Raw genomic sequence first — 12,714 nt, forward strand, 5'->3', positions numbered from 1 at the left:
TTTATATTCTAGTACTGCTAATATTGTTGTATTCTTTGATAAATTGCTCGTTTTACCTTATTTGTAATCTTTGAACAAGTGTCTGGCAAATTTTAATGCTCATTACTGTTTAAAAGAGTCGCTCTGCTTTTTCATAGAATGTGTTTACTGTAGACTGCATGCATTAACTTGACTTTTAAAAAAGGCTGCATTAAGTACAGAGGCCAGTCATGATTTTTAAGGATGTCCCTTTGCTCTGTTGCTAAAACTTTTGTTCGATGGTCCTTACAGATAGACTTGGAGCCAGAGGGAAAGGTTTATGTCATTATCGACTTGTCTGGATCATCCAGTGAAGGTAAGACAGTCTTGTAAACTTTCTGACTGCATGAATCATGTCCCTGTGTAACCATTATACTCAATATAAGATTTCTCAGAAATACAGACGTCTTGTGCTGCCTGATACAGTAAATACTCAGTTGATGTTTGAAATAAAAGTTTTAATTGGTGACAGACACAATGAACACTCAAAGCTAAAACTGCTGTAGTTCTGCTGCCATATTGCATTGCTTGAAATGCAGACGGACTTTGCAAGTCTGTGCAGCTGCTCTTTCTGGAAGTCATATGAAGAGCTGCAACTTTCTGATCTTGATGTTGCCTCCAGTGTAGCTGTACATATTGAAAAAAGCCACTGTGCAGCTCGATCATTGGACCCAGATCCTGCGTGGCCTAATTCCACTCAGATAACCTCCCAGAAGAGCCTCTCTCATTCACTCCCTACAGCCCAACTCCCATCAGACCCCTGCCTTTCCTGGATACACATCAGAGATGGCTCAGTTTAAGAGCTCCTTCATCCTCTCGGCTCTATTCCTGCTCCTGGAGGCAGAACATATGATCACTTGTCTCTCACGCTGATCTAGATGCTGCATATCAAACAACTCCTTGTTTCTACACAGACGTTATGTCTACACCATCAGTGGTGGAATGGCGCAGTTTGCAAAACGATTAGCCAGGAATTTCTCAAGGAGTAGACTACTCCTCCGAAAAGTCAAGATATAATAATATATTGGGATGGCATATGTTGCGTTTTGGAGAGTGATCCAACAAAATGAGATGCCACCGAGCTTAGCTAGCTTAGCCTGAGGAGGCTTAATAATAAATCTGAAGAGATTCTGTAACACAGTGTTTAGATCGGGAAGAAGGAGGCGGGAACCGGCGAACATTCAAAAAAAACTTTAATAATAAAAGACCGGTGAGTGGTGCAGGTGTCGCGCATTATCAGTAACTCCACCGCCTTCACTCTGTTCACACTGCTCTCAGCTCCGCCCCTCTCGTCACAGATTCATTCATGTCAATGGCGGTAGCTGCGGTTTTATGTGAGAGCCACAATATATTATCCAAGTTAACCTTTAACATTATAATCATGACAAGAAAACTGTCAAATACCATTATATATTGGGGAAAATAAATATGTTGTTAGAAACATTTTTGTGGCCTTTAAATGTTATAGAATTATAAAAACATTTCAAAACAATGTTCCTACAGCGTTTTTATAACCTAAATTGTTACCTGGGTCAGCCCTAGTATCAAAGTAATTGCAGTGTACTGTAAATGCTTTTTATCCACCTCTGAGCTGTTTAAAGACCCCTAAATGCCACTTCAGAAAGAATTCTGTGCCATCTTTGCGGTGTAAATTCGGCAGTGGTTAAATTAAACATTTCCCTTTCTTTTTTTAATGGCATGAGATTAGCATGCTAGCAGCTTAAGCTGAAATATACTTTGATGTTTACTTGTACACTTGACAGTTAACACCGTAAATTATCAGCAGCATAGCATGTGCGTATTGTACATACACACCGAAATCAATTTTTCTAAGCCTGTACACTCAGCTAGTTTGTGTACAAAGTTGCAACACTGGTCCGATCCATTTTGCACAGTTGAAAATTAAATAGAAGAGATGGAACAACAACAAAATACTGGAGACGACAAGAAATGTGTGCATTGACGAGTGTATTTGTGACAGGGTAAAGATATAGGGCCCCACACAGCTGTGTGTACAAGTACAAAGACAACTTTATTGCTCATAACTTCTGGAGTGAAATAGCGCAGATAATGGACAAAGATGAAAGTTACTAGTGTGCATGTGTCCAGTGCATGTGTTCATGCGCATTATCAAATGGGATGTTTGGCTCCATTTTCAGCTGCTTGCCTACTTTGGCCTTTAGCCTACTAGCTTAGCATAACTAACTGATCAAGTAAAGCTTTTTCGATTAGTTTATATTACAATGTGCTACATTTATAATCAGGCATTGTGGAAGAGGATAGGATTCTTCATGGACACAGGATAATTATAGGAATAGGAAATAGGATAGGATAGGATAGGAAATTGATAGGAAATTGATAGGAAAAAAATAATAGTGCAGTGAAAAATCCACTAAGTTTAACTGTATGTGATATGGATGTTCATTGCTGAAATTTGTCAGAATAAATCAACAATGGCTAATAGGCTTATGCTAACTAGCTAAACCAGCCTGCAACAAACAGTAACTCACTCAAAGCTGGTCTTATAAGAAAGGTGAACAAGCTTTTTGACATTTTGGTGGAAAGTATACTCTGAATTGTATGTGTTTGTGTACAGTTAAATGGATTAGAATTGAGATCTAAATGAAATGCAACTCTGCATTAGCTGCAACTTTTCAGGAACAGGTCAGAAAGTTAGCTTTGTGTCTCTGTGTCACACTCTCACTGTTTCAGACAGTTTTAATTGGACACTCTCTCATTTCACTCCAGTACTGAGAAACAGTCTACGTGACTCATATTTCATTGCGTTTAATCACCGTTTGCATCAGGAAGTGAATACTTAACATTTCCTTTGCATGAAAGTTGGATGACTCATCAAAGAGTGGCAGAGAAGATGAGTTTATCAGCAGCTGCAAAACTGCAGCTTAATTTTTCTGAATCTGATCTGATGTTATAGATATTGATGATAGGCCACAACAAATATTAAAGAAAAACATTCAGTACATTTTCCCATTGCATCTGAACGTCATGGTTAATTGGCCTTTGAAGTGTGTTGTGCATCATGAGTTTTGCAGATGCCATCCTGCGGTCTGTTTTCCCGTGCAGTTTGCAAGTGTAAATCTGATCTGTGCATGCGTCAGCTCCATATTGGCACTGGTTCTTCTGATCAAATGGGCAGGCTGCTTTGGCTGATTTTGGGTTTTGAACCTGATGGTTTGGATTGATTTGGAATTGATCCCAGGGCATTCGTCATTTTCAGCAGTACTGAAGTGAACAAAAGGTCACACAGTGGGTCTAGTGCCAGGGTCTTTAGAGCAGAGGAACTTGGGAGTGTGGTGCTTACCTCAGAAACCCACAGGCTAAAGATTTTGCCAAATATTAGTGCATCTCCATATCTGTTACACTTTGCATTAAAGGGGACATTGATTTTTTATTTATTTTTTTATTTTTTTGTTCCTTGAGGTTTACTTATAGTTTTGCACAAAAATAAATAAGTAAATAAATATGTGGGAAAATTATTATGTTCAACCATATGTTTAAAGCGACCTGTTTTAAGGGGTGGGTCCTTTAAGGCTTGTCAGGAATCAGCCACTGTTATGATTGGTTAACGTCATTGCATAGGAAGCCGTATCAACGCCCCGCCCCTGAGTGTTTTGACAACATAATCAAAATAAAACAGTAAAACATTATGAAATCATTTATGTACGGTTTATGTGGCAGCTGCAGTCAGAACTAGTACCGCTTCATCTTTCAACAAATGTTTCTTTGACACTGTGCCTCGTTTACAAAACAATAAATCCTGCCCCTAAAAAAATACTTAGACACAATCCGGGATGCCATTAAAAATAAACTATTCACTTGTTCCTTACACTGGAAAATTAGAGCATAACACTAGCAACCAGAAGGTTATGGGTTCAATTCCCAGTGAAGCTTACATACAGTGTGAAGCCTGATTGCATCGTAAAGGGCCTAAGTATAAGCCCTACCTTGGTTTTTATTAGGAGTGTAACGATACACATATTCGTATTTGAACCATTCAGGTCTAAGGCTTTCGGTTTAGTACGCATTACAAACCGAACGATTCCTTGGACTTATCCTATTAAAAAATAGAAGAGCTTAAAGTGTGTGAAATATAATGTTTACAGTGCCACTGTGCTCAACAAGGCAGCCCAGTCAACGTAAAAGATGATCTCTGCCCATCCCACCCCCAAAGAAAAACACACTACTTCAGTAGGGTTGTGACAGTGAGGTAGTTCATTAGAGTTTTCCCTCTTTTCCTAGATTGTATTCACTTTTAAATAGCTTTGAAATGGCTGTGTGCATTTTACTTTCACTTTCGAATTAACAGCAGTTCGGCATCAATTCACTGAATTAACAACAACAAAACAGTAGGAAAAACTCACTTATATTAAACATAGAATGTTTAATGTATTAACAAAATGAATGCAAATACACCATGCTTTAGGCCTGATATGATATAATATAATATAATATAATATATATATATAATATAATATAATATAATATAATATAAATATAATAAATATAATATAATATAATATAATATAATATAAATATAATAAGGAAGTCGTGGCCTAGTGGTTAGAGAGTTTGACTCCTAACCCTAAGGTTGTGGGTTTGAGTCTCGGACCAGCAATACCACGACTGAGGTGCCCTTGAGCAAGGCACTGAACCCCCAACTGCTCCCCGGGCGCCGCAGCATAAATGGCTGCCTACTACTCTGTTAGTGTGTTCACTGCTGTGTGTGTGTGCACTTTGGATGGGTTAAATGCAGGGCACGAATTCTGAGTATGGGCCACCATACTTGGCTGTATGTCACTTCACTTTATTAAAATAACAAATATCTTACACAAAATTTAAATCAAATATAAAATACTGAATATCAGCAAACACGGTGGAACCAAATAAATAAGAAACGAATGTTAAAAAGGCTTCCAAAATCATCTTAGATAAACGGCGAAAGTCAAAAGGCCTTCCAAAGACTAAAATATCTTTAAAGCAGGCACTTTTATTTTGTTTCGAAACTAAATCTTTCACTAACTTCTTGTCTTTCTCACCTCATTTGTCAGCTCGACTCACTTTCCTCATGTGAGAAATAAAATCCAACTTCTGCAGCTGATGTGATGCGACTGCTGTTCAGCACACTGCATTGTTCAAAGTATTTTTTTTTAAAAAAAGATCATACTTTATGATATTAGTTTTAATAATTATTTTTTTTTTTTTAAATCAAGGACATTTTTCTGGCATTTCTTTCTTTTTGCTGTATCGAATATGTACTGAACCGTGAATATTAAAATATAACTTTGATAACATAAATAAAAAAAATTTTAAAATATATTCAAATAGAAAACAGTTATTTTAAATAGTAAAAATATTTCACAATATTACTGCTTTAGCAAATGCAACTTTCTGTATTTTGGATCAAATAAATGCAGGCTCATGTGTCATGTTGAAATATATAAATGAACATCACATACCTGGCATTTCCACATTGTATATAGTTTACGTGCTCTGAAGGACATACTTTTTTGAAGAGACGTTGAAGAGATGGGAGTGTTCCAGGTTCCTGAGTGGGCTGCTTATTTGCATTGGCTCGCTTTGCAACAGGTTATTATTTATCTGAAATAAAAAAGTAAGCATGCTGTTTACGCAAATAAACTGCATTATTAACATTATTGTGATGGTCACTGATATTATTAGTAATTTATAGGAAAAAAAGAAGACAATTACCACATAGCACATATATTGTCAGTGATATTTACAGCTTGATAAATATATATATATATATATATATATATATATATATATATATATATATATATATATATATATATATATATATATATATATATTTTTTTTTTTTACCTCAGAGGATTGCAAACACCAATGACTACAAATATTTACACCAGAGCAGATATTGATGAACAGAAGCTTAGTTACATTCTTGAAAACACACGCATGCTTTGTATGAAGGCCTATACAATATATATAGTTATAAACATATATGGCTATATTAGTGAACAGAGAATAGCCCATCACAGTGAAGATTTGTCTAATCATTCTTACTGACATTAAGCTAGCAACATTATAACTCATATTACTTTTATATCATATTGCTGTATATGTTATAGAACATAAAAAAAACCCTTGCATCGTGAAACACTGAGATGATGTAAACGAAACTTCATAAAGTTTCACCTGATTATACACTTAGTTAGGAATCATAGTCTAGAAAAAGTCTAACTAGTAAAATGTGTACAAGTTATATGAAAACTAATACAAGTAGATTAATAATAAAAAAGTCTTACTCATGTTTGTCTCTGCTGGGTCAAGCCGCTTCGTTCTTCTTTCTGAGGTAATCCAAATCTTATTCCTCTCAGCGGTCTTATTGAGGTGAATTATGTCTTATTCCTCTCAGCGCGAAGCGAACAGTAACATTTAAAAAACATGAAGTACAGTCTCGCTGCTTTGTTTGCTCTGATGAGGGCGGTTACCCGCGCGAGCTTCAAGTGGATGATTATAATCTCAATAGCACGCTTGGCACGTGGGCGTGGTCGCATTAGATATAATAAAGGGAGACGTGAAAGATGGACATCGCATTGTTTTCATATGGATTACTTTATCACAGAATATTTTTTTCGATAAGACTTGCTCAGTTTAAAAGTAGACATGTCAAGCTTTCTATAGATATATCTCTCATGTCTCTGTGTTGAGTATTCACTGAGTTACAGTTAATTTTAATGACGCGTTTCTAAATGAAGATCACCGCAGACCAAGGCTGCAGACAACGCACTCTGTTTGTTTTCTTTATTTTATAAATTCACAACGTTTTGTTGTTATCATGTGTGTACAAATAAAAGTAGACCCTTTACAGATTCGTTTGATGTATTGCTCTTATCAGTACAATCAAAACTGAAAGTGTAATTTAAGTTCTTTTCGGTCTTATCAGGAGAATTTGCCTCAAAACGCGTATAAACATTAGCCGACTCCAGAGGGTTAAAGGAGCTTTCACAGGAGCTCTAAGACTACTAGTGCCTCTTTCTCACAAAACTTAACATCCAGCACAGTCTTATCATTGATAGACTATAGATTATTTCAGTACAAGCATTTGAGTCAAATGCAATTCATGCAATTTGACAAACCTAAAAAAAAAAATCAACCTGCGGCAATAGTTTAAGCATAGTACATAGCAAAATTCTGGATCAAAACTGCTAGCTTAGCAAGCCTGATGGTAACCAAAACTGTTTCATTACCAGTATTTTTGTTATCAACATTCTGAATATCTTTTTGTGTGTGTTCTAGTCAGCAAAGTTTATAACTTTTGTTTTGCTGTTATGATTATATCTTACATGATTAGATACAAATGTGATATGGCCATATGCCTCCCTGACCACTGCTCAAAACCACTGAAAGTGCTTTAAGTGAACTTCCTGCAACCCGTTATCTGTATATAGTGTCATGTTTGTTCTAATCCTCAAACACAAAGTTTACACGCTCGTACATGAGTTGTCATGCACTATTCATGCTATGGACATCAACAGTGCCTTGAGTTATACTATGCATCTCATTGAGAAGCAATCATATGATTTTTGCCTGGTGGACCATAATGAAGGAACCCTTGCCATATCTAAAGACTTTAATATCATTGGAGATGAGTAGTTTTTAACTGGGTCAGAAGGCAACCACCTAGAACACTCATAACATCCTAACCGCCCGTAATACTATAGAAACCACACAGAAATGTGTTATCCACTGTTCAGAATAGCTTAGCTACCCAATAACAACGCTCTGGCAGCCACTCAAAACGCTCTACCCATAAAGGGGTAGTTCACCCAAAAATGAAAAATTGCATTAATTACTCACTCTCATGTCGTTCCAAACCTGTAAGACATTTGTTCATCTCTGGAACACAAATTAAGATATATTTTTCATGAAATCTGAGAACTTTCTGACTATGCATAGACAGCAACACAATTGAAATGTCCCCAGGCCCGGAAAGGTAGAAAGGAAGTGCTTTCCTGAATTAAATTCATTATTTTTGTTTTCTTTGCTCTTAAGAAATATTTTCCTAGCTTCATAATATTACGGTTAAACCCCTGATGTCACATGGACTATTTTATCGATGTCCTTACTAGGGCTGTCAAAAAAAGATTCCAATTTCGAATATTCGTCAAATTTAAAACAAAAATCCACATTCGAATGCAAAAACGTTGCATTCAAATTTTAGGTGTGCGTCAGGCAGCCTTATCAGTGGTGCAAGAAATGCAATGAGGATGTAAGTGTCATTGCATTTGCTTTTGTTAGCCTATCCAGTTGAACCCACTGGATGTGGCGCTGCTACGTTGTTCATTCAAAATATTGTGGAAAAAGAGAACTTCAGTGAGGAGAAGATGTTGTTTACGGTGGAAATTAAACCAAGCCGTTCACACAGAATGCATATTTATTGCACTTTCTACAGGGACATATATCACAGTTGCACTCGCGTGATGTCTCACACAAGAAAGCCACATGTTTAGAAACGCATGTTAAATAGCCATGTAACAAAGTCCAACTTTTAAAAACATGTCTCAAGACCCAATCCCAGTATATCTCATGTTTTTAAATGAAGAAAGTACACTTTGTGATTGGTTTTCGGTCCTTTGTATTAAACCATACATGCATGATGCTGTTTTGTTTCTAATGGTTTAACCAACTTTATTAGTTATATATGGTTTAAAAACATTATTTTAAACATTATGCACTTTTTTCAAAGATAGTCTTATTTTATTGCTTTGAAGAAACGTGCATAATATTTTGCTCAATGCACCTGCTTGTGGCCTCAGGAGAGAAGCCAAAGCCCCCCCCCCCCCCCAACTGAAATTATTGCTTTTCTTCTGGTAATACAGAATATGAGGAAAACCATGATGGATCAATTTGATCTTCTGGGAGCATCTTTGGCGTCCACTCAAGCATCTTTAGTGTGCCTTGGGGATAGAATTAAGGAGGTGGAAAGTGCTACTGCCGATTATGACCGCCGCCTTTCCCTTATCGAGCAGAAGTGCGCAAAAATACAGTCAGAGAATAAAGCTCTTTGTGAGAAAGTGATCGATCTGGAAGCTAGCTCCAGGCGGCAAAACATTAAAATCGTTGGCTTGCCTGAGAAAATAGAGTATGGGCTCCCCACAGAATTACTGACGAAGTTTATTCCTGACCTGCTGGGTGCTAGCAACTTCTCTAAGCCGCTGGAAGTGGATCGAGCTCATCGTCTGGGGAGGCGACCCTCTGGAGAAGACGCGCGGCCGCGTGTGATGATAGCCTGGATAGCGCTACAAAGGCAGGCCGATACACATCTTTCCCGACCTTCCAGGTGAAATAATGAAGCAGCGGCAGGCATTCAATGATGTCAGGAAGCATCTCCAGAAAGCCGGTGTGAGAAGCGGTTTCATTTATGCACGTCACTCATGGTAACACTGACAAGGTGTTTTCCTCACCCGTGGAGGCGGGGGTCTACATCGGGACGGTGTCTTGAAAATCATTTACATATGCTGGCATAATGCTCTGGTATGTGACTCTTATGCAACAGAAATTCAGACTGGGACATTTATATGACCGTTTTTTGTTCATAAAGTTATTAATGTGGCTGGAGAGGGAGCTGTAGGGCTTCTTAGCTATAGGTTCGCTGTTCAGATGGTCCAACTACCCCTAAGTGAGTTTTTTGGATGCGTGTTCTCACTTTGTTTGGGAAAGTGGGATGGGGGTTGGGGGTAATGTTCTTTTTGTGTGAGTTGTTTTTTTATTTTTATAACATTAAGTGTTTTAAAAGGGTGGTATGCTTGTACATTGTTTATTTTCAACTTTTGTATGAATTCCTCGAAGGGCAGCGGCATCACTTTTACCAGCTGGAATGTGCGTGGCTTGGGTCATGTGATCAAGCGAGCTAAAGTATTTTCCCATTTGCAATCTCTGTCTGCTGATGTTATGTACTTACAGGAGACCCGTATTAGGCCCACAAGAGAGAAGTTGCTTAAATGCAGCTGGGCTGGCCATATCTTTTAGTCCACATTCTCCAGCAAGGCCAGAGGAGTTGCAATCTTAATCCGCAAGACAGTTCCTTTTAGACATGTTTCCACTTTGAGTGATCCAAATGAGCCATTTTCTTTCACAAAGGCACAAATCTTTTTCTAGAATTGATTATTTTTTGCTTGACTCCAAACTTATATCAAACGTGATCACTTCAGATTATCAGAACATCTTAATTTCTGATCACTCTCCGACTTCAGTGGTTCTTGATCTTGGCCATAAGACTAAACCATTTTGTTGGAGTTTTCATCCTTCTCTAATTTCTGATGTATCAATTTGTCAATTTATATCTCAAAAGATCTCAGAATTTTTAGATATCAATGATAATTCTCCTTAAGACTCCTTTCAGAAATAGAAGAGGAATTATCTCAATTGGAACCCTCTTATAGAATTTCCTCTAGCCCTTCTACCTTACAGACTATTCTTAAATTAAAGTATGAATATAATACCATTTTATCTGGACAGGTATGGGATCAATTGTTAAGGGTAAGACTAAAATATTTTGAGTTAGGGGATAACCCCCATAAATTGCTAGCTGGACAGCAGAGGGGTTTACAAGCTAATAAAGCCATACACAAAATTAAATCAGAAACAGGGGACATACTTGTGGATCCTAAAGGTATAAATGATCACTTTAGAGTATATTACGAACAATTATATAAATCAAGACCAAGAGGGGACATCTCTAATTGGCTAGGTCTTATCGGCCTATCACATTACTTAACTCTGACATTAAATTTTTCAGTAGATTATTAGCCAATAGGTTAAATAAATACCTCTCATCTATTATACATACGGATCAAACTGGTTTTGTTCCTAATAGATTTTCATTTTTTAATGTCAGGAGATTAATGAACATTTTACCGTAAGTACAGGAAAGGCTCTAAAGTGGCTGCTCTGTGTTTAGACGCAGAGAAAGCTTTTGATCAGCTGGAATGGCCTTATATGGTGAAGGTTATGGAAGAATGTGGGTTTGGTAGTCGTTTTGTGTCATGGATTACAACACTATATGCTCACCCAACCTCTGCCGTACTCACAAATCAAGAAAAATCTAAGTCATTTTTATTACATCGTGGGACACGTCAAGGATGTCCCCTTAGCTCTTTGCTTTTTGCATTTGTGATCGAACCCCTCACGATCAGTATTAGAAACCATCCATCTATCGAGCCTGTGTGGGAGGAGAGCCTATTTTGAATTGCACTATTCAAAATCTAAATTACACAGGATTTTCCCAACCATTCCCCCTACATGTGACCGGTGTCAATCTGCAGAGGGCTCTCTTACCCATCTCTTTTGGACATGTCCTAAACTTTATAATTTTTGGTATAAAATATTTAAGTGGTTTTCTGACATGTATGGTTTTGAGTTTAAGCCTGATCCAGAGATTGCATTATTTGGATATTCTGCTTTTATGTCAGACCATAATGTCTCTGTACAAAGCACCATTATTTATGGAATGATTATTACTAAGAGCATCTACAACTTTGGAAATCAGATACTGTTCCTCAGTTCAAGACCTGGTTGACTTATCTTACTGGTATATTGCACATGGAGAGAGTCAGATATGGAATTATGGGTACCCTTGATAAATTCTAGAGTATATGGCAACCATTTCTGAATCATCTAATCCAATTAATTTCTGAATCATCTAAACCAGTTAATTTCTGAATCATCTAAACCAGTTAATTTTTTGTAAAATGTAAATTCTAATAAAAATACTTAGAAAATTGATATATATATATATATATATATATATATATATATAATAAAGATCCTAAAGAAGCTTTATTGTTAAGAGTGTGACATAAAAGGGATGCAACACTCATATTTTCTTCAGAACAAGTAAAAAATAAACTTATACATTGACACATAATTAAACAGTTTCTGGATTAAACTCTTTCTTTTGTTTTCTATCCAACACAGGCTGTCTTTTCCTCATAACTTTAATTGTGAGTGATGACTCTTTGGTTCTGATCTTTGTGTGACTCTATAAGGGATTTATACATGCCAGGTGAAGAAATTACTTTATTAATCTGCCTTTTTTAGAAAACTTTTAGGACAGCTGGAATGTGTGTTGATCAACTGTGTGGAGTGTTTGTGAATGTTTTTGTCAAGCAAAGCAAGTGTGAACATGTAAAACCCTTCTCTTGGTACAAATTTTTTTTTTTTTGAAGTGGCTTGTCAGCGTCTAAAAGTATATATGCATATCGACACGTTAGTGCTGTGGTTTTAAGTTTTTAGGTCATTGCCCCAAAATGGCTTGCATGTCTGTTCTAATAGGGTCACAGACAGTAAAAAAAAAAACACTGAATGCAAAGAATAAAATGCAGCTAACCCTATAACCATGCAGGGTTTGGAAAACAATATAAGTAGATATACGCTACCAATACACTACTTTTATTCAGCAAGGGTGCATTAAATTAATCAAAAGTGACAGTATTTCTGTTTAAAAAATGCTGTTATTATGAACTTTGTATTCATCAAAAAATCTGCAATAAAAATGTATCACGGTGTCCACAAAAATATAAAGCAGCCAGTGCCACATTAAGCCTTTGAGGGGCCCTGGGTTAACACTTTGGGGGGCCCTCTATCCCCCCCCCCCCCCCGAAACCCCCGAAACCCCCCTTCTGTTACACA

General features: G+C 37.0%; 1 protein-coding gene across 1 annotated transcript in view; it reads left to right on the forward strand.

Annotated features, from left to right (window-relative positions):
• Positions 1 to 12,714, forward strand: part of LOC109083439 (protein kinase C epsilon type) — a 92,045-nt gene that overhangs the window by 20,530 nt on the left and 58,801 nt on the right. Inside the window, exon 2 of the mRNA XM_042736384.1 lies at positions 271 to 334. Coding sequence (XP_042592318.1) covers positions 271 to 334 — 64 coding nt within the window. The remainder of the gene's footprint in view (positions 1 to 270; positions 335 to 12,714) is intronic.

This window comes from Cyprinus carpio, chromosome B13 (genome assembly GCF_018340385.1).
Source record: "Cyprinus carpio isolate SPL01 chromosome B13, ASM1834038v1, whole genome shotgun sequence".
Lineage (NCBI taxonomy): Eukaryota > Metazoa > Chordata > Actinopteri > Cypriniformes > Cyprinidae > Cyprinus > Cyprinus carpio.